Source organism: Zea mays, chromosome 6 (genome assembly GCF_902167145.1).
Source record: "Zea mays cultivar B73 chromosome 6, Zm-B73-REFERENCE-NAM-5.0, whole genome shotgun sequence".
In the NCBI taxonomy this organism is placed as follows: domain Eukaryota; kingdom Viridiplantae; phylum Streptophyta; class Magnoliopsida; order Poales; family Poaceae; genus Zea; species Zea mays.
The window spans coordinates 178,556,860-178,580,443 of NC_050101.1; the positions used below are offsets into that span (position 1 = coordinate 178,556,860).

At 50.2% G+C, this 23,584-nt stretch overlaps 1 protein-coding gene across 1 annotated transcript; it reads right to left on the reverse strand.

Moving 5' to 3' along the window:
• Positions 1-292: 292 nt before the first annotated feature.
• Positions 293-4,268, reverse strand: LOC100281241 (uncharacterized). Its single transcript, NM_001154160.2, is given in 11 exon segments — positions 293-723; positions 814-893; positions 971-1,054; positions 1,789-1,914; positions 2,008-2,124; positions 2,377-2,518; positions 2,692-2,759; positions 3,435-3,534; positions 3,624-3,751; positions 3,867-3,935; positions 4,028-4,268. Coding segments are annotated over 11 exon segments (1,134 nt in total). The 5' UTR covers positions 4,151-4,268; the 3' UTR covers positions 293-626.
• Between the last annotated feature and the right edge of the window lie 19,316 nt (positions 4,269-23,584).

Here is a 23,584-nt window from a genome sequence, read left to right on the forward strand (position 1 = left end):
ACAAGGATCCTGCCTTATCTAGCAGGAGTGGGTACCCAGTTTTGCGTACCAACATGCTTATTTCGGATAGACATCATATAGCGGTTTTCAAAACCCGAATTTAGAAAAACCTAAATTACCAAAGCCGAATATTTCAGGTAACCCGAATGACCACCTCTTCAAAAGCCTCTTCAAAAGACAATATGTTTAGGTAACAGTGTGGACATGGTTTCATCCCCAACGAAACTCATTTCATCTCTTTCTTTGTTAGTTACTTGCCGCATCGTTCAAATTGCTGAAAACTCTTATGAAACAACCATTAAAAATGACTTTTATTGTAGATGTAATAAATCCAGTAGCCAGCTGCTACAGACACGGGTTAAGTCTTTTTACAAGGTGCAGTGCTGCAGGGAAATAGGTAGGTAGTCCTCAGAAATTACAGGACCACATGAACTACAGGAATTCCATAGGTTCCTCAGAAATTACAGCATCCGTCGGCTGATCTCTCTGTGATATGAACTACAGGACCACATGAACCGATAAATCAACAGAGTAATATACATGCTCGTTCCGCGCTTGCGTTCCAATAGCTGCTTCCAAGTATTATATTGCCTAGGCCACAGACGGTCTAGGAACCATACTTTGTCTCAGACAAAATTTATGGTGAAGGAGACGTAAGGGTGCGCCTCGGTTTCGCCTCCCAGACCAGCAACGCCTACATCGTCTTCGGATTTCCAATACAGGCTGCGTTCCAAATGTTGCGTTAGTGAAGAACAACACCAACATGTGAATAAAAACCCAACGGATCGCACCCCAATCAAACCACTGAATTACCTATGGGCATCGCCAGAGAGCTCGTCTAAGATGCTCCTTACTTTCTTCTCGCTCTTTGTAGATGGTGCAAGAACAGCAGACTGATGCAAAACATATGATCAGACAAGAAACTGAAGCATAATATTTGCCATCACAAAAAAAAGTCTGAGAGAATTACCAGGAATGATGGCGGCAGACCATATCTAAGAATGCTCTCCACAAAGACACGCACAGCACAAAAGTGCATCCAGGAACTGAATACCTGCACAATAATAATTACAGTTCACAACCAAGAAATTGAGATACCACCATATTAATTTCACCATAAATAACAAGGTTGTGCCAGTGAAATATATTAACATGAAGCAAAAGGCAGTTCCAGCATGCCAGAATCAGGGCTCACAACAAATGCCCTTACTTCAAATTTCAATAAGACCCCGTTTGTTTGGTTGGAATTCAGTTCCATTTTGATAATTATAATCTAGACAAAACTAATTAAGTTCATATATTTATATATGTAATATATTTATATATTATTCTAAATCATATGAGAGAGATAATTATATAATACATTTATGTTATAGCGAATCAAGTAGATGATTATGCTATAAATTGTACATCGGAAAAATAGCATGTAAACCTATAGAATCAATTTCCATCTCTCACCCCATGAATTTGAGATAGGCTTATATGATAACTTTGGAAAGTGGTGGAATGTCACATTCTAATAAAATAGCCTATTCTATTAATAAGATTCTAATTCCTCAAAATGAAAGGAAACAAACGGGACCTAAGAGAAACCTATCAATTCTAACGCACTTGAAGAAAATAATGACAGGAAACATTAATGGCATGATGGCTTTCCATAGAAACAGGGCCTAAAATTTCCATTCAACATAACTGACACTTACAGCTGAAATGTAATCAATAGAATCTTTAAGAAAAGAAATGCAGTTGTCGTTAGGACCACTAGATTATGTAGGAAAAGACAAGTACCTCGCTGTAGCTGGCATAACACCACTGAAGAAGAGTGGTCCTCATAGCTTCTTGGTCTCGCAGTAGCTTCTCCATCTCCTGCATCCGGCTTTCCTGTGCTTCAGGACTGTACTCGAAATCACGGATCTGGAAACAAATGACAAAAAATTTAGTGGACGACAAAAGACTAAAGCAGGATAGCCAGACTAATGTAAAGCGTAAATCTCAAGAAAATCTTACCTGAAAACCCTTCTCGCGAGCACGGACCTTAAAGTTGTCAACAACCTTAGCAAATAGTGTCACAGTGTAGAGAGCATATTCGTTGTCTTCATAGAGCTTTTTAGATGACCTAGGTACCTATGTAATTATTAGTTAGCTCATATGAATGGGACAGTCGAATCAAGTATGAATATAACTATATAAGGAAATCAGGTACATAATTTAGACAGCCTTGACAGATTCTAACTAAAGTAAGATTCTCCTAAGAACAGTTAAAATATTATTCAATTCTCTTCAAGAGGAAAGTTATAAGAAAAATATTTCAATTTGGGAGGTTGTAATGAGCAGAAAGCATGATAAATGAAGAGTGCAATCGAAATTTAACCTTACCACAAATGTATCAAGTGTCTCATAGCTTGACAGCCAGTCTTTTTGGGAGTACTTGGGAACGATTGCAAGAAGTGTCACAAGATGTTCCGAGGTGATCATATCCTCCGGTTTTACCAGATTGGAAAGATCACGAACCGCTAAGCTTTCACACAATAAAAGACAAACTAATTAGTACAGGAAAGCAACAGATGAAATGGATATACCATCCAGTTCCGCTCTCCTGTTCCTTTTTAAAATAAACAAGGGAAAACGTAATGGTCTTGGCATCAAACAGTTCCTCCAGGGTCTGCACAAAAGTATGACAATGCAATTTACCTCCCACTTTGCTTTCTGTTGATTGCACTAAGCTGGCTCCTTACATTATTATATTCCGCTGCTCGCACCTGGGGAAGAGAGTTTTTTTTAGAAGTTGTGAATTTAAAATAAAGCATAGAAGTTATTGACCAGATGCATCAGTACAGCAAAACCGAGAGCCATAAAACTGAGGGCAAAACAAAAATCACAGCCAAAGAACCAAATGGTATTTTAGCTGAGAAACGTGATTTTTTTGTTTGTCGAGTCCTGACAAAATCTGTGATCAATGGTTTCTCATCACTTTGCGTCCTAGTGGCTCCACAAATCTGTATCAGAAGCACGTGACAACTATATGCTAGGACAAGTGGAAGTAGATCTAATAGTCAAACAAACAGTGGTTAGAACAATGTAGTGATAACGTTGAATTGACATGAAAGAAGGCAAAAATCCCCTAGAATATCTTGGCAACTGTACTGAGCTCCTTCGTAATGTACACGTCTAAGTATAAAACATGGCCTCTTATTATACATATATGAATATGGTTGCATGTATTTCAGTTGTGAAGCCTGAAGAGCAACCATAGCTCCTCAATTCCAACCAGGACTGCAACAGTAGCAAATAAAATACCCGTGAGTCTAGCATCTAGCTAATGAGTTGATGTTGCTATACCAGCGATAAACTGGGGCAGGCCGGGACAGGACACAAAAAAGGATAGGCAGAGAGGAGCGGAGTTGTGTAATAAGACTTAAGACGTGCAATCAAACCTTCATATCATCCTCAATCTTGGCAACCTGTGACTGGATGCTGCCAACAATCTCCTTGAGCGGAGACATTGTGGGGTATTTGCCCTCATCCCACACGAACCTGAACGCGGAGCCAACACAAAAGGTTGGTTTTAGGCGTCCGATCAGCTGGGCAGCCTGGGCTGGACAGATAGCAGTTAGGCAGCAGACCTGGTGAGGTAGGTGTCGACAGGAACGCCATCGACGGTGAGGGTCCCACTCTCGACCCCTCCGGCGCGCTCGAGGTCCTCGATCTGCCTCCGGATCTTGTGTGACACGCCCTCCACGAAAACATTGGACTGCGGGCAGGGTATAGATGGCATCGAATCAGAGGCTAGTGCTCGGGGCAGCAGACGTTAGAGGTGGGAAAACGGAGATCGAGATCGTGCGGGAAGCAAAGGCGGCGGGGGGAACCTTGACGAGGTCGTCGCTGAGGGCGAGAAGCGAGTCGAGGGTGCCGACGCGGAGATCCGGGACGTTGAACTGCGCAGATGGCGGATACGGTGAGGCGACGCGAGAACTAAATTCCGGCGGGAGAGTGAGAGGGAGAGGGGTCGGAAAAGGGGATCTCTTACGCGGTAGAGCGGAGTGTCGAAGGAGTGGCGGGAGATGGAGTCCTGGAGGCGAGACCACAGGGAGCTTGCGATGGCGCCAGGTGACTGCACGGGCAGAGACACGATCCAGTAGCGTGTCGCCATGGGCGCTGGCGGTGAGACTCGGGGGAGGAGGCGCTGGTTTGGTTCGTGTGATCTGGTTGACGCAGGAGCTCGCGGCTTCGCAATGGAGGAGACGGACACCCGCACGGCCGCACCGCACGGATCAGAATTCAGAGGAGCAGGACATGTCGGCTTCTGTGTGGGGCTGACGTGTCTTTTAGCAGTGAGTAACGAGTTCGAAATTAGAGAGCTGGAATCGGCTTTGGTTCACTTAAACCAGACTCGTTGCAAAAAAATTGTGATTCCAACTAAATGAGTTAGTTTAATTTAGAATCGTTTCCTACTCAAATACTTCAAATTTTTATCATTCATGTTACTAAGCTATCATATTCAACAGTTGTTTTAACTAAATTACTACTATTGTCAACTCGCTTCAACTTTCTCAGAACTTATGGTCAGAGTCGGATTTTTAGTAATTTACAGTTGAACCAAACAGACCCTAAAATATAGTCGAGTGATCAGATAGACATATTTGATGTGCTAGGCCAATTAATTAACTTTGCAATCATAGCCTAAACCCATGATCATTTGTGTTGATGATCATAGTAGACACAAAGAACTCTTTGTTTGGAAGAAAAACTCGCTAGAGATTTTTATCTCAACCATGATACATCCTAGTTTTCTTAATGGTTCTTTAACGATGTCTAGCGCTCAATAGCTTCAGAACCCCAAAAAACACCTGAAACCCGCGAACAACGGTGGAAACGAGAAAACTCGTGTTTGAAGAGCTGAAACAAGTTGGAAACATATTCTACAAAGTGAGGTACATCTTTGAAGCTTTAACATTGCCTTAGAATGTCTGGCACTCTATTTGTCGGCGTTTTGGACCCGCGAGGACCCTCAACCGATTAGTGAATTTGACGTTGCGTGTCCCTGTCCAGATGGGTAGATGCAAGATGGAACACAAGGGGAGGATGAGGCTTATATTATCTTGCACCGGGGTGCTCGTAGTAGGGGTTACAAGCGTTGCGAGAGAGAGAGGGTGCGCCCTTGAGGTGAGTCGTCTGAGTTAGCCTTCTCTGCGTTTTCTCTCCTTCTCTGCCTGCCTCCTTTGGGAAGGCCCTGGACATCCCTTTTATAGATACAAGGAGATGGTCCAGCTGTACATGTGGGTGTAGCTATGTGCTAACGTGGCCGGCGGAGAAGTACTTGAGCCCTGTAGAAGCGCAGCTGGCGGTGCGGCCTGGGTCTTGCTGACGTTTCTTTGCCTTCGTAGGGAGCTTGAGAACAATCGACGTCATGGACGCATGCAGGGAACCATCATTACCTGTTGCCGGAGTAATCTAGATGGGACACCGGTCTTGTTCCTTCGTAGCCTAAGGCAGCTAGCTAGGGGTAGGGTAATGATGTATCCCCTGTGGCGTAGTCGGTCCGAGGCCAAGGTCGGGCGAGGCGGTGACTTCTCTTGAGGCCGAGGCTGAGGTCGGGCGAGGTTGTGACTCCTCCCGAGGCCGAGGCTGAGGCCGAGGCCTGGGGTCGGGCGAGGCGGAGCTCCCTGTTGCGCACGAGGCTGAACTCGGGGGAGGTCGTGACTTATTGTCGTTAGTTTTACCCTGGTGGTTGGCACAGTAGTCGGAACGGGGTGAATAGTGTGGTTTTCCTATCAGAATGAACAGTAAAGGGACGAAGTGACTGCGGTCATTTCGACCCTGCCAACTGAGGCGCGCGTGTCAGGATAAGGTGTCAGGTGATCCCCGCATTAAATGCGCATGCGATACGGTCGGCGGTAAGGCAATTTGGCCGAGGTTGCTACACGACAAAGTTTGCCCGAGCTTAGCTTCGGGCGAGCCGGGGGTGCGCCCGCTGCTTGAGGGGACCCTCGGGCGAGGCGCGAATCCATTCGGGACTACTGTTCTTGCCTGAGGCTGGGCTCGGGCGAGGCGAGATCGCGTCCCTTGGTAGATGAAGCTTTTAACCTTGAGTCGTTCTTGCCAGCCTTTACAGTTTGCTTTTAAAGATGTTTTCCAGCCGTGCCTTCGCACTCCTCGCATTCATCGCATCTTTCCACCTTCCGAGCCCCCAGATGGGGTGCACCTGTGTTGCCTTCTTCTTGCTGCTGTTGGAGGAGCGCGACCTCGTGGGGGTTGGTACTCTTCAGTCATCGCTCGGCTTCAAGGATTTTCATCATGCAGCCAGGCTGCAGATCCCCGCCAGTGGTCACCCAGAATGATGACCGCCAGCCTTGTGGTGGGGAAGAGCGAGCCGGGCCGTGGCCTCCCCCTGCCCTCAGCTTCAAGGAAGTTCATCATCCGTGCTGGGGAGGAGGGCAAGCCAAGTCGGTGTCCTGCCCTCCGCATGGGCTGGCGACCCGCTTCTTCCTCCAGCATTTGGGGGAGAAGGGCGTTTACCAGCCTTACGGAGGGGGCGAACTGCCATCTGCTGCCTAGTCGGGGTGTGGCTGTCCGTCCACCGCACGGGCGACGGTCGCACCGTGCGCAGGTCAGCCATGTCCACGGCCCTTCCCGCGCCGCCGACCGCACCGAGGGGTCGTACAACACGTCGTACGCCACAAGGGCGGTGTCCGTGTTCTTGGATAGTCTTGTCCTCGCTCCTGTGGCGAGGACGGGAGTGAGGACCTGCTTGTGCGCGCTGGGGCGGCCGCCATTCGCCGGTGCGGCGTTGGTGCGTAGGTGGCCGCTGTCGTTGGTGCTGAGGTGGTGGCCGCCACAGGTGAGGCTCCCCACTGCAGAGGGGGTTGCCTCCACCGACGAGACCGTCAGTGCCACCTGCGCACCGGACCTCCGGCTCTTTGGCTTTAATGGCTTGTTCTCGCCCCTCGTAGGGGGACGGGGGCGAGGGCCTATTCACAGTAGTGTTTGCCCTGGGGCAATCGCTGCTGCTGTCTAGCCGCCCGAGGCAGAGGTCGTTGTCGCTGCTGGTGCAGTGGTTGCCGACGAGCCGCTTGGAGTTGGTTATCTCGCAGCCCCTCTGGTGTGGAGGTAGTTCATTCCCACGGGAATGGAGCTGGGGTCCCGTTTGTAAGGGAATGTAATGGTATTTGCCTGAGAGCAAAATGTAATTGCTTTAAGTACTAAGACATCTGCCGTAGGTCGGGAAAACCGCCGAGGGTGCTGCTGACGTCTAAGTCTATGTAGCATAGTTATCCTAAGTATGTGTATTTGTTTTCTGTGGCTGCTGAGGCCTGAACATTTGGGTATTTGAGTATAAAGCCTTGTTTCTTTCCTCTTATTCCGAGCATTGGGACTTGTTCGTCGGTAGCAGAATCACTTATCCGAGCGTGAGCTACCTTTCGCGGAAGGTGATGAGTGAGGTATCTGTATCCCAGAGGCGTAGGAGTCCCTCAGCTCGGTCAGCCTTGCCGTTCAAGGTCTCTCTCGCTCGTCATTAGGATTCCGTTATCGACACAGTCGAAAGGCACGCCCAAGCTATGGCCTTACAGCAGCGTGCCCGGGCCGAAGGTATGTTTTGCCTACTTTGTGATTTTGTTTTTGTATTCATTCTTCTCCTCGTGTCTGAAGAATATTGTCCGACTTTCTTCAGGGCTCGAGATAGCTCTTAACGAGTCCGTCGAGAACTGCAAGGCGCTTGCCCAGGCAGCTGAGCAGAAGGAGGCCGAGCGCATGGCCATGTCCGAGGCTATCTCGGCTTTTTGCCGGGCCTTTGGCCTCGACGACGTCCCCTCGGGTAGCTCCCCCCAGAGTCACCTGTGGGCCTTGGGCGACCACGTGCGCAGCAGACTCCGCGGGGCGCTGCACCACGGCGTTAGGAGGGCCTTCGCCGTCCTCGCTTCCCACTACGACGTGGATTTGGAGCGGGTCAGCGAGGGGTACTGCTTACCCGACGAAGAGGAGGCCGCCTTAGCCGAGGTCCAAAGGCTTGACGCGGCTGTCGAGGGCCCAAGCGCGGCGCTGTCTTCCCCCTTTGATGTGGAGATCCTTCCGCCCGTGTCGCCGTCCGAGGCCGGGCCAGATTCCACTGAGGGTGGAAACGACGCCGAGAGTGCTGCTCCTCCCCCTGCCGACACCTGAGCCTGTGGGGAACAGTTTATTTTAAGTATGCGTATGTTTCTTGCAGCCGCTGAGGCCTAAACATTTTTAGTGTCGGAGTATAAAGTTGTGTTTTCTTTCCTCTTGTTTCGTGCGTTAGGACTTGTTCATCGGTAGCATAATCACTTATCCGAGCGCGAGTTACTTTTCGCGGAAGGTGATGAGTGAGGTATCCGTATCCTGGAGGAGTAGGAGTCCCTCGGCTCGGTCGGCCTTGCCGTTCAAAAGTCTCTCTTACTCGTTTTTAGGATTCCGTTATCGATATAGTCGAAAGGCACGAAAGTCGTTTTGGCAGAAAACTTTTCCGAGGAAAATTTTGACGCAGAGGGGGTTCCCCCCTTCTAGCCCCCGAGGGAGGGTCTGGCTTTGCCGAGGCAAGGCTGATCCTTTCTTGATGGTTAGACTTTATTTATACATGTAAAGAAAAGCGAGATACATGAATGACTTGAAACATTTTTAGGGTAGAAGCGACATAGTTGTTGGATGTTCCAAGCGTTGCTGTAGACTTCGCCTCGATCATTGGCCAGCTTATATGTCCCGGGCTTCAAAATCTTTGCGATGATGAACGACCCTTCCCAGGGAGGAGTAAGCTTGTGGCGCCCTCGGGCGTCTTGTCGTAGCCGAAGCACCAAATCTCCCACTTGGAAGCCTCGGGGCTGAATCCTTCGGGTGTGGTAGCGTCGCAGAGACTGCTGATACCGCGCCGAGTGTAGCAAGGCTACTTCCCGAGCCTCTTCCAGCTGCTCCAATGAATCCTCTCGGTTGGTCTGGTTGTTTTGGTCGTCGTATGCCTTTGTCCTCGGGGAACCGTATTCCAAGTCCGTGGGTAAGATGGCCTCGGCCCCATAGACTAGGAAAAACGGTGAGAAGCCCGTGGCCTGGCTTGGCGTCGTCCTCAGACTCCAAACCACCGAGGGTAGCTCTTTCATCCACCGCTTGCCAAACTTGTTGAGGTTGTTGTAGATCCTCGGTTTTAGTCCCTGCAAAATCATGCCATTGGCGCGCTCCACCTGTCCATTTGTCCTTGGGTGAGCTATGACGGCCCAGTCCACTCGGGTGCGTCATTGAGTTTGACGGATGGTTGATATATGTCTTTGGAGAGGACATTCGGGGGAACCGTCATCCACCCCGAGGCTATTTTAGCCAGCTCATCCGCAGTCTCGTTGTACCGTCGAGCCACATGGTTGAGTTCCAGCCCATAGAACTTATCTTCCAAGCGCCGAACTTCGTCGCAGTAGGCCTCCATCTTCCGATCGCGGCAGTGAGAGTTCTTCATGACTTGGTCAATAACAAGTTGCGAGTCGCCACGAGCGTCGAGGCGCCGAACCCCTAGCTCGACGGTGATGCGCAACCCATTAACCAAGGCCTCGTATTCGGCCACGTTGTTTGACGCCGGAAAATGGAGTCATATCACGTAGCACACATGTTTCTCGATGGGTGAGATGAAGAGCAAGCCAGCACCTGCTCCGGTTTTCAAAAGTGACCCAACGAAGTACATGGTCCAAAGTTCGGCCTAGATTGGAGCTGTTGGCAATTGGGTGTCGACCCATTCAGCCAGGAAGTCAGCCAGGACTTGGGATTTTATGGCCTTCCGAGGAGCGAATGAAAGTGTTTCGCCCATGAGTTCCACTGCCCATTTTGCTATCCTACCCGAGGCCTCTCGGCACTGGATGATCTCTCCCAGGGGGAAGGATGACACCACAGTCATCGGATGAGACTCGAAGTAGTGTCACAGCTTTCGCCGTGTTAGAATCACTGCGTACAGTAGCTTCTAGATTTGCGGGTAGCGGATTTTGGTCTCGGATAGCACCTCGCTGATGAAGTAGACTGGCCTCTGGATGAGTAGTGTATGCCCCTCTTCTCGTCTCTCGACTACGACTGCAGCGCTGACCACTTGAGTGATTGCGGCTACGTAAATCAAGAGGGGTTCTCCCGAAGCGGGGGGCACCAAGATGAGTGCTTTAGTAAGGAGCGCCTTTAAGTTTCCGAGGGCTTCTTCGGCCTCGGGAGTCCAAGTAAAGTGCTCGGCCTTCCTTAAGAGGCGGTACAAGGGCAATCCTTTCTCACCAAGGCGCGAGATGAAGCGGCTCAGAGCCGCAAGGCGTCCCATGACCCTTTGTACTCCTTTTAAATCTTTGATGGGTCCCATGTTGGTGATGACTGCAATTTTCTCCGGGTTGGCCTCGATGCCTCGTTTGGAGACGATGAACCCTAGGAGCATGCCTCGGGGGACTCCGAAGACACACTTCTCGGGATTGAGTTTTACGCCCTTCGCTCTTAGACACCTGAATGTTATCTCAAGGTCAGAGAGGAGGTCAGAGGCTTTCCTTGTTTTGACAACGATGTCATCGACGTAAGCCTCGACCGTTCTGCCGATGTGTTCTCCGAACACATGGTTCATGCACCTTTGATATGTTGCACCTGCATTCCTCAAGCCAAATGGCATAGTAGTATAACAATACATGCCAAAAGGTGTGATAAAAGAAGTCGCGAGCTAGTCGGATTCTTTCATCTTGATTTGGTGATAGCCTGAATAGGCATCGAGGAAAGACAGGGTCTCGCACCCAGCGGTGGAGTCCACAATTTGATCGATGCGAGGCAGAGGGTAGGGAACCTTTGGACATGCTTTATTTAACCCAGTGTAGTCTACGCACATCCTCCATTTCCCACCTTTTTTCTTTACAAGCACAGGGTTAGCTAACAATTCTAGATGAAATACCTCTTTGATGAACCCTGCAGCCATTAGCTTGTGGATCTCCTCGCCTATGGCTCTGCGCTTTTCTTCATCAAAACGGCGCAGGTGCTGTTTCACGGGTCGGGCATCGGCTCGGATGTCAAGTGAGTGCTCGACGACATCCCTCGGTATGCCAGGCATGTCCGAGGGACTCCACGCAAAAATTTCGGCGTTTGCGCGGAGAAAGTCGACGAGCACTGCTTCCTATTTGGGGTTGAGCTCGGGGCCGATCCTGACTTTCTTGCCGGCGTCGTTGCTAGGGTCGAGAGAGACAGACTTAACCGCCTCAGCTGGTTCGAAGCTGCCGGCGTGCCGCTTCGCATCAGGCGCCTCTTTGGAGAGGCAATCCAGGTCGTCGATGAGGGCTTCGGACTCGGCGATGGCCTCGGCGTACTCCACACATTCCACGTCGCACTCGTAAGCGTGGCGGTATGTGGATCCGACGGTGATGATTCCCTTGGGTTCTGGCATCTTGAGGTTGAGGTACGTGTAGTTGGGGACGGCCATGAACTTGGCGTAGCACGGTCTTCCCAGCAGCGCGTGATAGGTCCCTCGGAACCCGACCACCTCGAAAGTGAGGGTTTCCTTTCGGAAGTTGGAGGGAGTTCCGAAGCAGACGAGCAAATCAAGTTGCCCAAGGGGCAGGACACGCTTGCCGGGGACAATCCCGTGAAAAGGTGCTGCGCCAGTCCGGATCGTGGACAGATCGACCCCCAAGAGCCCTAGGGTCTCAGCGTAGATGATGTTGAGGCTGCTGCTCCATCCATGAGGACCTTGGAGAGCCTAGCGTTGCCGATGACGGGGTCGACGACAAGCGGGTACCTTCCTGGGCTTGGTACGCAGTCGGGGTGGTCGCCTTGGTCGAAGGTAATGGGTTTGTCGGACCAGTCTAGGAAGACTGGCGTTGCTACCTTCACCGAGCAGACCTCCCGGCGCTCTTGCTTGTGGTGTCGAGCCGAAGCATTCGCCACTTGTCCACCGTAGATCATGAAGCAGTTGTGGACCTCTGGGAACTCTTCTTCCTTGTCACCCCCCTTCTTGTTGTTGCCTTGGTCTTTGCCACCTTCTGCCGAGGGTCCAGCCTTATTGAAGTAAAGCCGGAACATGTCACACTCTTCAAGGGTGTGCTTGACGGGACCCCTGTGATAGGGGCACGACTCCTTGAGCATCTTGTCGAACACGTTGGCCCCCTCTGGGAGGTTTCCGAGGATTCCTGTGTTCGGCAGCAGCGACAAGATCCGCGTCAATGGCGTTGCGTTTTGCTTGCGCCTTCTTCCTGGTCTTCTTCTTCGTGCCACGCTGGACGGACGCCTCGGGGACGTCTTCCTTCTGTTTTTCCTGAGGCTGCTTGTCCTTCCGGAAGATGGCTTCGACCGCCTCCTGACTAGAGGCGAACATGGTGGCTATGTCCATCAATTCGCTTGCCTTGGTGGGAGTCTTGCGTCCCAGTTTGCTCACCAGGTCCCGGCAAGTGGTGCCGTCGAGGAATGCCCCGATGACGTCTGAGTCGGTGATGTTGGGCAACTCGGTGCACTGCTTGGAAAACCGCCGGATGTACTCTCGCAGGGATTCCCCTGGCTGCTGGCGGCAGCTCCGGAGATCCCACGAGTTCCCAGGGCGCACGTACGTACCTTGGAAATTTCCAGCGAAGGCCTTGACTAGGTCGTCCCAGCCGAAGATCTGCGTAGGAGGCAGATGCTCCAGCCAGGCCCGAGCAGCGTCGGAGAGGAAAAGGGGGAGGTTGCGGATGATGAGGTTGTCATCGTCCGTCCCTCCCAACTGGCATGCCAGCCGGTAATCCGCAAGCCACAACTCTGGCCTCGTCTCTCCTGAGTACTTGGTAATGGTGGTCGGGGCTTGGAACCGGGCCGGGAACGGCGCCCGTCGTATGGCCCGGCTGAAGACCCGCGGACCTGGTGGTTCGGGTGAGGGGCTCCGATCCTCCTCACTGTCGTATCGTCCTCCGCGCCTGGGGTGGTAGCCTCGGTGCACCCTTTCCTCGAGGCGAGCTCGACGGCCGCGGCGGTGTTGCTCGCTGCCGAGGCGGTCCGGGGCTGCAGGCGTCCCGTCCCCTATGCGCTCGGTGTGGACCGAGGCTTCCCGCATGCGTCGAGAGGACGTTGCGCGATGCTCCGAGGGGCACCCTCGCCTTCGGGAGGCAGAGCTCTCGGCTCGTCGGACGGCGGCATTTTCTAGGAGATCCTTGAGTTCGCCCTGGATACGTCGCCCCTCGGTGGTGGATGGTTTCGGCATTGTTCGAAGTAACATTGTCGCTGCAGCTAGGTTCTGGCCGGCCCCGTTGAATGTCGGGGGCAGTCCTGCCCTGGCGTCATCAATTATACGTCGCTGGACGTCCCGGGCCCAATGTCGCGCTCCTCCGGCGAGCGCTCGACCTGCCCACTCTTGCTCAATGTTTTGTCAGAGCTGCACAAGTCGCCCCGTTTCTTCGTCAAGCTTGGCCTGCATCTCGCGGAGTTGCTCGAGCTATGTGCCCTGACCCCCCGCAGGGACCCGGACCACAGCTAGCTCCCGCGGGATCTCAACGCGAGACGCAGGCGCAGGGGCGTTGTTGTTTTCTGGCATGCTGAGGTGGTCATCTTCGTCGTGATCCTCCTGATCGATGTGGAAGCACTCGCGAGTTGGGTCGTGACCCTCGTCACCAAGGCTGTGGTCATCGTTAGAGTAGCCGGAGAGGCAGTGGTCACATGCGGACATGAAGTCTCGCATGGCACTGGGATCACGGAGTCCGGAGAAATCCCAACCGAAGTCGGGGTCGTCCTCTTCCTCGGAACCCGCGGGTTCGGAGGTTGAGACGACCGTCAGTAGGTCCCAAGTTGACCACATATGGTACCCCGGAAGGTCAGGATATGCCCTCGCGAAAGCACTCACCGAAGCAGGGTCGCTTGGTGGATCGAAGCTGAATCTAAAGGGAACAGGATGGAAAACTGATGGTACCTCCTGGTTGATGGACGGTGGTGAAGTCGCATCGGGGACGGAGTGTGTCGTTATCTTAGGTGCGAGACTAATGCCCGACAAGTCCCTCGCAAGGGTGCCGGCGTCATCAGTCCGCTGGGGTTGGCACGTTGCTAGGAAGCGACACCCGTCGTTGTCTCAGGTGCGAGGACAACACCCGACATGTCCCCAGCAGGGGTGCCGGCGCCGTCGACTCGCTCCGGTCCGACAGCCGATGAGGTGCTACTTCGTGCCTGGCCTCGGTTGCTCCGTCTCCTCCTCCTCTGGCGAGGAGGGTGGCGGGGCAAACTCGGGTGCTCCTCTTCCTCCACGGGGAGATGTCGTCGTCGTCGGGTTCGCCTCGGCCGGGCGAGCCGACGACCGTCGTTGTTGTCATGCTGTGGGGGGAGGAGTACCATGTCGTAGCTGCCATCGGGGGACATGAACTCGAGACTCCCGAAGCGGAGCACCGTCCCGGGCTGAAGAGGCTGCTGAAGATTGTCCATCTGGAACTCAACGGGAAAGTATTTGTCAACACGCGGCAAGACCCCTACCTGGCGCGCCAACTGTCGGCGTTTTGGACCCGCGAGGACCCTCAACCGACTAGTGAATTTGACGCTGCGTGTCCCTGTCCAGATGGGTTGATGCAAGATGTAACACAAGGGGGAGGATGAGGCTTATATTATCTTGCACCGGGGTGCTCGTAGTAGGGGTTACAAGCGTTGCGAGAGAGAGAGGGTGCGCCCTTGAGGTGAGCCGTCTGAGTTAGCCTTCTCTGCGTTTTCTCTCCTTCTCTGCCTGCCTCCTTTGGGAAGGCCCTGGACATCCCTTTTATAGATACAAGGAGATGGTCCAACTGTACATGGGGGTGTAGCTATGTGCTAACGTGGCCGGCAGAGAAGTACTTGAGCCCTGTAGAAGTGCAGCTGGCGGTGCGGCCTGGGTCTTGCTGACGTTTCTTTGCCTTCGTAGGGAGCTTGAGAACAATCGACGTCATGGACGCATGCAGGGAACCATCATTACTTGTTGCCAGAGTAATCTAGATGGGACACCGGTCTTGTTCCTTTGTAGCATGAGGCAGCTAGCTAGGGGTAGGGTAATGATGTATCCCCTGTGGCGTAGTCGGTCCGAGGCCGAGGTCGGGCGAGGCAGTGACTTCTCCTGAGGCCGAGGCTGAGGTCAGGCGAGGTTGTGACTCCTCCCGAGGCCGAGGCTGAGGCCGAGGCCTGGGGTCGGGCGAGGCGGAGACCTTCTCCCGAGGCTGAGGCCTAGGGTCGGGCGAGGCAGAGACCTTCTCCCGAGGCCGAGGCTGAGGCCGAGGCCTGGGGTCGGGCGATGCGGAGCTCCCTGTTGCGCCTGAGGCTGTACTCGGGGGAGGTCGTGACTTACTGTCGTTAGTTTTACCCTGGTGGTTGGCACAGTAGTCGGAACGGGGTGAATAGTGTGGTTTTCCTGTCAGAATGAACAGTAAAGGGACGAAGTGACTGCGGTCATTTCGACCCTGCCAACTGAGGCGCGCGTGTCATGATAAGGTGTCAGGCGATCCCCGCATTAAATGCGCATGCGATACGGTCGGCGGTAAGGCGATTTGGTCGAGGTTGCTACACGACAAAGTTTGCCCGAGCCTAGCTTCGGGCGAGCCGGGGGTGCGCCCGCTGCTTGAGGGGACCCTGAGAGCACCTAGAGGGGGGGGGTGAATAGGTGATCCTGTAAAAACTTCAAACTTAAGCCACAAAAACTTGTTAAGTGTTAGCACGATTATTGCCAAGTGGCTAAGGTGAAGTCTCAACAATCTCAACAAAACACAGTACCACAAGAGAATCAAGCACAGAGTGACACAGTGGTTTTATCCCGTGGTTCGGCCAAGACCAACGCTTGCCTACTCCACGTTGTGGCGTCCCAACGGACGAGGGTTGCAATCAACCCCTCTCAAGCGGTCCAAAGACCCACTTGAATACCACGGTGTTTTGTTTTCCTTTCACTATCCCGTTTGCAAGGAATCTCCACAAATTGGAGTCTCTTGCCCTTACAAGTATATGATCACAAATGAAACACAGAGTAAGGGAGGGAAGCAACACACACAAATCCACAGCAAAAGCGCACACACACGGCCAAGAATCGAGCTCACAAGACTATCTCAGAGTTCTCACTTAGAACAGAGCTCGAATCACTTAGAAACACAAACGAATGCGCAGAGACTTAGTGTGGATGATCAAGAATGCTCAAAGGTTGCTTATATATCTCCTCCATGCGCCTAGGGGCTCCTTTTATAGCCCCAAGGCAGCTAGGAGCCGTTGAGAGCAAATCCGGAAGGCCATCTTTGCCTTCTGTCGTCGGGGGCACCGGACAGTCCGGTGCACACCGGACACTGTCCGGTGCCCGATTTGTTTCCTTAAACGGCGAAGACGACCGTTGCAGACCGTTGGCAGATCTGGCGCTGTTGGCGCACCGGACATGTCCGGTGCACACCGGACAGTCCGGTGCCGTCTTCCGACCGTTGGCTCGGCCACGTGTCTCGCGCGGATTGCGCGGCCGACCGTTGGCCCTGCCGACCGTTGGCTCACCGGACAGTCCGGTGCACACCGGACAGTCCGGTGAATTTTAGCCGAAGTCGCCGGAGAAAAACCCGAGAGCGGCTGGTTTGCGCTGCGCTGATCTGGCGCACCGGACACTGTCCGGTGCACACCGGACAGTCCGGTGCCCCAGCCCGAAGCAGCCTTTGGCTGTACACAGCCACTCTCCACTTCTTTTCTTTTCTTCTTTCTCCTGTTTCTAACACTTAGACAAGATGTTAGTACACAAAACTAATGTACTAAGGCTTAGAAACATACCTTTACTTGTGATTTACACTTTGTTCATCCATGAGCATATTTTCACATTTAGGCCCTTGTGTTTGCACTCAATCACCAAAATACTTAGAAATGGCCCAAGGGCACATTTCCCTTTCAATCTCCCCCTTTTTGGTGATTTATGCCAACACAACATAAAGCAAGTGGAACAAGTGCAAAATCACTTCAAATAAAAACTCAAATTGGTTTTGATTCAAGTTTGGCATATATGGATCATCCTTTGCCACCACTTGGTTTGTTTTTGCAAATCAAACTCAAATCTCTATCTCTAAGTCAAACACACATTTTGAAGTTTAAAGAGAGTCATTCCAAAAGAGATTGATCAAAGATTTCAAAAACTCCCCCTATTTCCCATACTCAATACTTCTCCCCACAAGAAACCAACTTTTGACAATAGAGACAATAAGAGACAATAAAAGCTTTTGACAAAAACAAAAACTCTATCCTACTCTTTTCAAAATCTCTCCTCAAGTGGTAGCTGATCCATTTATCACTTTGGCCTTTATTTTCTCCCCCTTTGGCATCAAGCACCAAAACGGGATCAATCTTGGCCCTTGAACCCCATTGCCTCACCAAAGTCTTCAATAAAGAGCAAATGGTAATAAGATTTCATGAGATGAACTTGGAATTAGTTACCCTCTCATCGGAGTGCAGTGGAAGTCTTTCATGGTCCAAGTCCACCTTTTTCCTTTCAATCCTCCTTCGAGACTAAATTATCAAACTCAAGCACATGGTTAGTCTCAAAGGATCAAGTTGTAACACATCTCCCCCTAAACATGTGCATCACTTTGCAACGGACTTGTGAGGTCCAGGGAGGGTTTGTACAACTTGAGCACCACAATAAGCAACAAAATGCAGAATGAACCTGATCAAATGCATAAACACATGTATGCTACAATTCAATCCAAGTTCCGCGAATCTAAGACATTTAGCTCACTACGCAGCCTGCAAAAGGTCTTCTCATCTAGAGGCTTGGTAAAGATATCGGCTAGCTGGTTCTCGGTGCTAACATGAAACACTTCGATATCTCCCTTTTGCTGGTGGTCTCTCAAAAAGTGATGCCGGATGTCTATGTGCTTTGTGCGGCTGTGTTCAACAGGATTCTCCGCCATGCGGATAGCACTCTCATTGTCACATAGGAGTGGGACTTTGCTCAGATTGTAGCCAAAGTCCCGGAGGGTTTGCCTCATCCAAAGTAGTTGTGCGCAACACTGACCTGCGGCAACGTACTCGGCCTCAGCGGTGGATAGGGCAACGGATGTTTGTTTCTTAGAATTCCATGACACCAGGGACCTTCCTAAGAATTGGCACGTCCCCGATGTACTCTTCCTATCGACCTTACATCCAGCATAGTCGGAGTCTGAGTATCCAACTAAGTCAAAGGTAGACCCCTTTGGATACCAGAGCCCGAAGCAAGGCGTAGCAACCAAATATCTAAGAATTCGCTTTACCGCCACTAAGTGACACTCCTTAGGATCGGATTGAAATCTAGCACACATGCATACGCTAAGCATAATATCCGGTCTACTAGCACATAAGTAAAGCAAAGAACCTATCATTGACCGGTATGCTTTTTGATCAACGGACTTACCTCCTTTGTTGAGGTCGGTGTGTCCGTCGGTCCCCATCGGAGTCTTTGCGGGCTTGGCGTCCTTCATCCCAAACCGCTTTAGCAGATCTTGCGTGTACTTCGTTTGGGAGATGAAGGTGCCGTCCTTGAGTTGCTTCACTTGGAACCCAAGGAAGTAGTTCAACTCGCCCATCATCGACATCTCGAATTTCTGCGTCATCACCCTGCTAAACTCTTCACAAGACTTTTGGTTAGTAGAACCAAATATTATGTCATCGACATAAATTTGGCACACAAACAAATCACCATTACAAGTCTTAGTAAAAAGAGTTGGATCGGCTTTCCCAACCTTGAAAGCATTAGCAATTAAGAAATCTCTAAGGCATTCATACCATGCTCTTGGGGCTTGCTTAAGTCCATAGAGCGCCTTAGAGAGCTTACACACATGGTCGGGGTACCGTTCATCCTCGAAGCCAGGGGGTTGCTCCACGTACACCTCCTCCTTGATTGGCCCGTTGAGGAAGGCGCTCTTCACATCCATTTGAAACAACCTGAAAGAATGGTGAGCGGCATATGCTAGCAAGATCCGAATTGACTCTAGCCTAGCCACAGGAGCAAAAGTCTCCTCAAAATCCAAACCTGCGACTTGGGCATAACCTTTTGCCACAAGTCGAGCCTTGTTTCTCGTCACCACCCCGTGCTCGTCCTGTTTGTTGCGGAACACCCACTTGGTTCCCACAACATTTTGCTTCGGACGAGGCACCAGTGTCCAAACTTCATTGCGCTTGAAGTTGTTTAACTCCTCTTGCATGGCCAACACCCAGTCCGGATCTAGCAAGGCCTCTTCTACCCTGAAAGGCTCAATAGAAGAGACAAAGGAGTAATGCTCACAAAAATTAACTAATCGAGATCGAGTAGTTACTCCCTTGCTAATGTCACCCAGAATTTGGTCGACGGGATGATCCCTTTGAATCATCGCTCGAACTTGAGTTGGAGGTGCCGGTTGCGCTTCTTCCTCTATCACTTGATCATCTTGTGCTCCCCCTTGATCAAGCGCCTCCACTTGAGGTACCTGTTCGTCATCTTTGGTTGGGGGTTGCACCATAGTTGAGGAAGAAGGTTGATCTCGTTCATCTTGTTCCTGTGGCCGTACTTCTCCAATCGCCATGGTCCGTATAGCGGCCGTCGGAACATCTTCTTCATCTACATCATCACAATCAACAACTTGCTCTCTTGGAGAGCCATTAGTCTCATCAAATACAACGTCGCTAGAGACTTCAACCAAACCCGATGATTTGTTGAAGACTCTATACGCCTTTGTATTTGAGTCATAACCTAATAAAAACCCTTCTACAGCTTTGGGAGCAAACTTAGAATTTCTACCCTTCTTTACTAGAATGTAGCATTTACTCCCAAATACACGAAAGTACGATACATTGGGTTTGTTACCGGTTAGCAGCTCATACGACGTCTTCTTGAGGAGGCGATGAAGGTAGACCCTGTTGATGGCGTGGCACGCCGTGTTCACGGCTTCCGTCCAAAAGCACTCGGGGGTCTTGAACTCTCCTAGCATCGTCCTCGCCATGTCGATGAGCGTCCTGTTCTTCCTCTCTACCACACCATTTTGCTGTGGTGTGTAGGGAGCGGAGAACTCGTGTTTGATCCCTTCCTCTTCAAGGAACTCCTCAACTTGAAGGTTCTTGAACTCGGACCCGTTGTCGCTTCTTATCTTTTTCACTTTGAGCTCAAACTCATTTTGAGCTCTCCTGAGGAAGCGTTTGAGGGTCCCTTGGGTTTCAGACTTATCCTGCAAAAAGAACACCCAAGTGAAGCGGGAAAAATCATCAACAATAACTAAACCATACTTACTTCCCCCTATGCTTAGATAGGCGACGGGTCCGAAGAGATCCATATGCAGCAGCTCCAGGGGTCTTGAAGTGGTCATCACATTCTTGCTGTGATGCGCTCCTCCCACCTATTTCCCTGCTTGACAAGCTGCACAAGGTCTATCTTTTTCGAAATGAACATTGGTTAGACCTATCACATGTTCTCCCTTTAGAAGCTTGTGGAGGTTCTTCATCCCCACATGTGCTAAGCGGCGATGCCACAGCCAGCCCATGCAAGTCTTAGCCATTAAGCATGCATCTAGACCGGCCTCTTCTTTTGCAAAATCAACTAAATAAAGTTTGCCGTCTAATACACCCTTAAAAGCTAGTGAACCATCACTCCTTCTAAAGACAGACACATCTACGTTTGTAAATAGACAGTTATACCCCATATGACATAATTGACTAACGGATAGCAAATTATATCCAAGACTCTCTACTAAAAATACATTAGAGATAGAATGCTCATTAGAAATCGCAATTTTACCTAACCCTTTTACCTTGCCTTGATTCCCATCACCGAATACAATTGAATCTTGGGAATCTTTATTCTTGACGTAGGAGGTGAACATCTTCTTCTCCCCCGTCATATGGTTTGTGCATCCGCTGTCGATAATCCAGCTTGAACCCCCGGATGCATAAACCTGCAAGGCAAATTTAGGCTTGGGACTTAGGTACCCAACTCTTGTTGGGTCCTACAAGGTTAGCACAAATGTCCTTAGGGACCCAAATGCAAGTCCTGTCTCCCTTGCATTTTGCCCCTAACTTCCTAGCAACTATTTTCCTATCCTTTCTACAAATAGCAAAGGAAGTGTTTAAAGCACAATAAATTATAGAAGGTTCATTCACTACTTTCCTAGGAGCATGAATAACATTCTTTCTAGGCACATGAGCAATATTTCTCCTAGGCATATCCCTATCATGCTTATAAGAAGAACTAGAGGCAAACATGGTATGAGAATCATAAACATGTGAATCAAAATCATTATAAGCATTTCTAGCATTTCTCCTATCATAATACATAAAAGCATGGTTCTTTTTAGCATTACTAGCCATAGGGGCCTTCCCTTTCTCCTTGACGAAGATGGGAGCCTTATGGCTTGTTAAGTTCTTGGCCTCTCTCTTGAAGCCAAGACCATCCTTAATTGAGGGGTGTCTACCAACCGTATAGGCATCCCTTGCAAATTTTATTTTATCAACTTCATTCTTGCTAGTCTTAAGTTGGGCATTAAGACTAGCCACTTCCTTATTTAATTTGGAAATTAAAACTAGATGTTCACTACAGGCATCAACATCGAAATCCTTACACCTAGTGCAAATCTTAACATGTTCTACACAAGAATTAGATTTATTTGCTACTTCTAACTTAGCATTTAAATCATTGTTAACACCTTGTAAAGTAGAAATGGTTTCATGACAAGTAGATAGTTCATAAGAAAGCATTTCATTTCTTTTTACTTCTAAAGCATATGATTTTTGTGCCTCTACAAATTTATCATGTTCATCATACAATAAATCCTCCTGCTTTTCTAAAAGCCTATCCTTTTCATTCAATGCATCAATCAATTCATTGATTTTATCTATCTTAGATCTATCTAAGCCCTTGAACAAGCATGAATAATCTATGTCATCATCACTAGACTCACTATCACTAGAAGAAGCATAAGTGGAGTCTTGAGTACTCACCTTCTTCTCCCTTGCCATAAGACATGTGAGACGCTCGTTGGGGAAGAGAGCCGATTTGTTGAAGGCAGTGGCGGCGAGTCCTTCGTTGTCGGAGTCGGAGGAGGAGCAATCCGAGTCCCACTCCTTTCCTAGATGCGCCTCGCCCTTTGCCTTCTTGTATTGCTTCTTCTTTTCTCTTTTGTTCCCCTTTTCCTGGTCACTTTCATTATCGGGACAGTTAGCGATAAAATGACCAAGCTTACCGCATTTGAAGCATGAGCGCTTCCCCTTGGTCTTGGTCTTGCTTGGCTGCCCCTTGCGACCATTTAGCGCCGTCTTGAATCTCTTGATGATGAGAGCCATCTCTTCATCGTTGAGTCCGGCCGCCTCAATTTGTGCCACCTTGCTAGGTAGCGCCTCCTTGCTTCGTGTTGCCTTGAGAGCGAGAGGTTGCGGCTCGTTGATCGGACCATTCAAGGCGTCGTCCACATATCTCGCCTCCTTGATCATCATTCGCCCGCTAACAAATTTCCCAAGAACTTCTTCGGGCGACATCTTGGTGTACCTGGGATTTTCACGTATATTGTTCACCAAGTGAGGATCAAGAACGGTAAATGACCTTAGCATTAGGCGGACGACGTCGTGGTCCGTCTATCGCGTGCTCCCGTAGCTTCTTATCTTGTTGATAAGGGTCTTGAGCCGATTGTATGTTTGCGTTGGCTCCTCGCCCCTTATCATTGCGAACCGTCCAAGCTCGCCCTCCACCAACTCCATCTTGGTGAGTAAGGTGACGTCGTTCCCCTCATGAGAAATCTTGAGGGTGTCCCAGATTTGCTTGGCGTTATCCAAGCCGCTCACCTTATGGTATTCATTCCTGCACAAGGAAGCTAGAAGAACAGTAGTAGCTTGTGCATTCTTATGAATTTGTTCATTAATGAACATGGGACTATCCGAACTATCAAAATGCATTCCACTCTCTACAATCTCCCATATACTAGGATGGAGAGAGAATAGGTGACTACGCATTTTGTGGCTCCAAAATCCGTAGTCCTCTCCATCAAAGTGTGGGGGCTTGCCGAGTGGAATGGAGAGCAAATGAGAATGTGAACTTTGCGGAATACGAGAGTAATCAAAAGAAAAGTTCGAATTAACCGGTTTTCTTTGTTTGTCGTAGTCGTCGTCCTTTTGGGAAGAAGAGGACTCATCGCTGTCGTAGTAGACGATCTCCTTGATGCGTCTTGTCTTCTTCTTCTTCCCATCTCTTTGCTTGTGGCCCGAGCCCGAGTCATTGGACTTGTCATCCCTTGGCTCGTTGACGAAGGACTCCTTCTCCTTGTCGTTGATCACAATTCCCTTCCCCTTAGGATCCATCTCTTCGGGCGGTTAGTCCCTTTCTTGAAGAGAACGGCTCCGATACCAATTGAGAGCACCTAGAGGGGGGGGGGTGAATAGGTGATCCTGTAAAAACTTCAAACTTAAGCCACAAAAACTTGTTAAGTGTTAGCACGATTATTGCCAAGTGGCTAAGGTGAAGTCTCAACAATCTCAACAAAACACAGTACCACAAGAGAATCAAGCACAGAGTGACACAGTGGTTTTATCCCGTGGTTCGGCCAAGACCAACGCTTGCCTACTCCACGTTGTGGCGTCCCAACGGACGAGGGTTGCAATCAACCCCTCTCAAGCGGTCCAAAGACCCACTTGAATACCACGGTGTTTTGTTTTCCTTTCACTATCCCGTTTGCAAGGAATC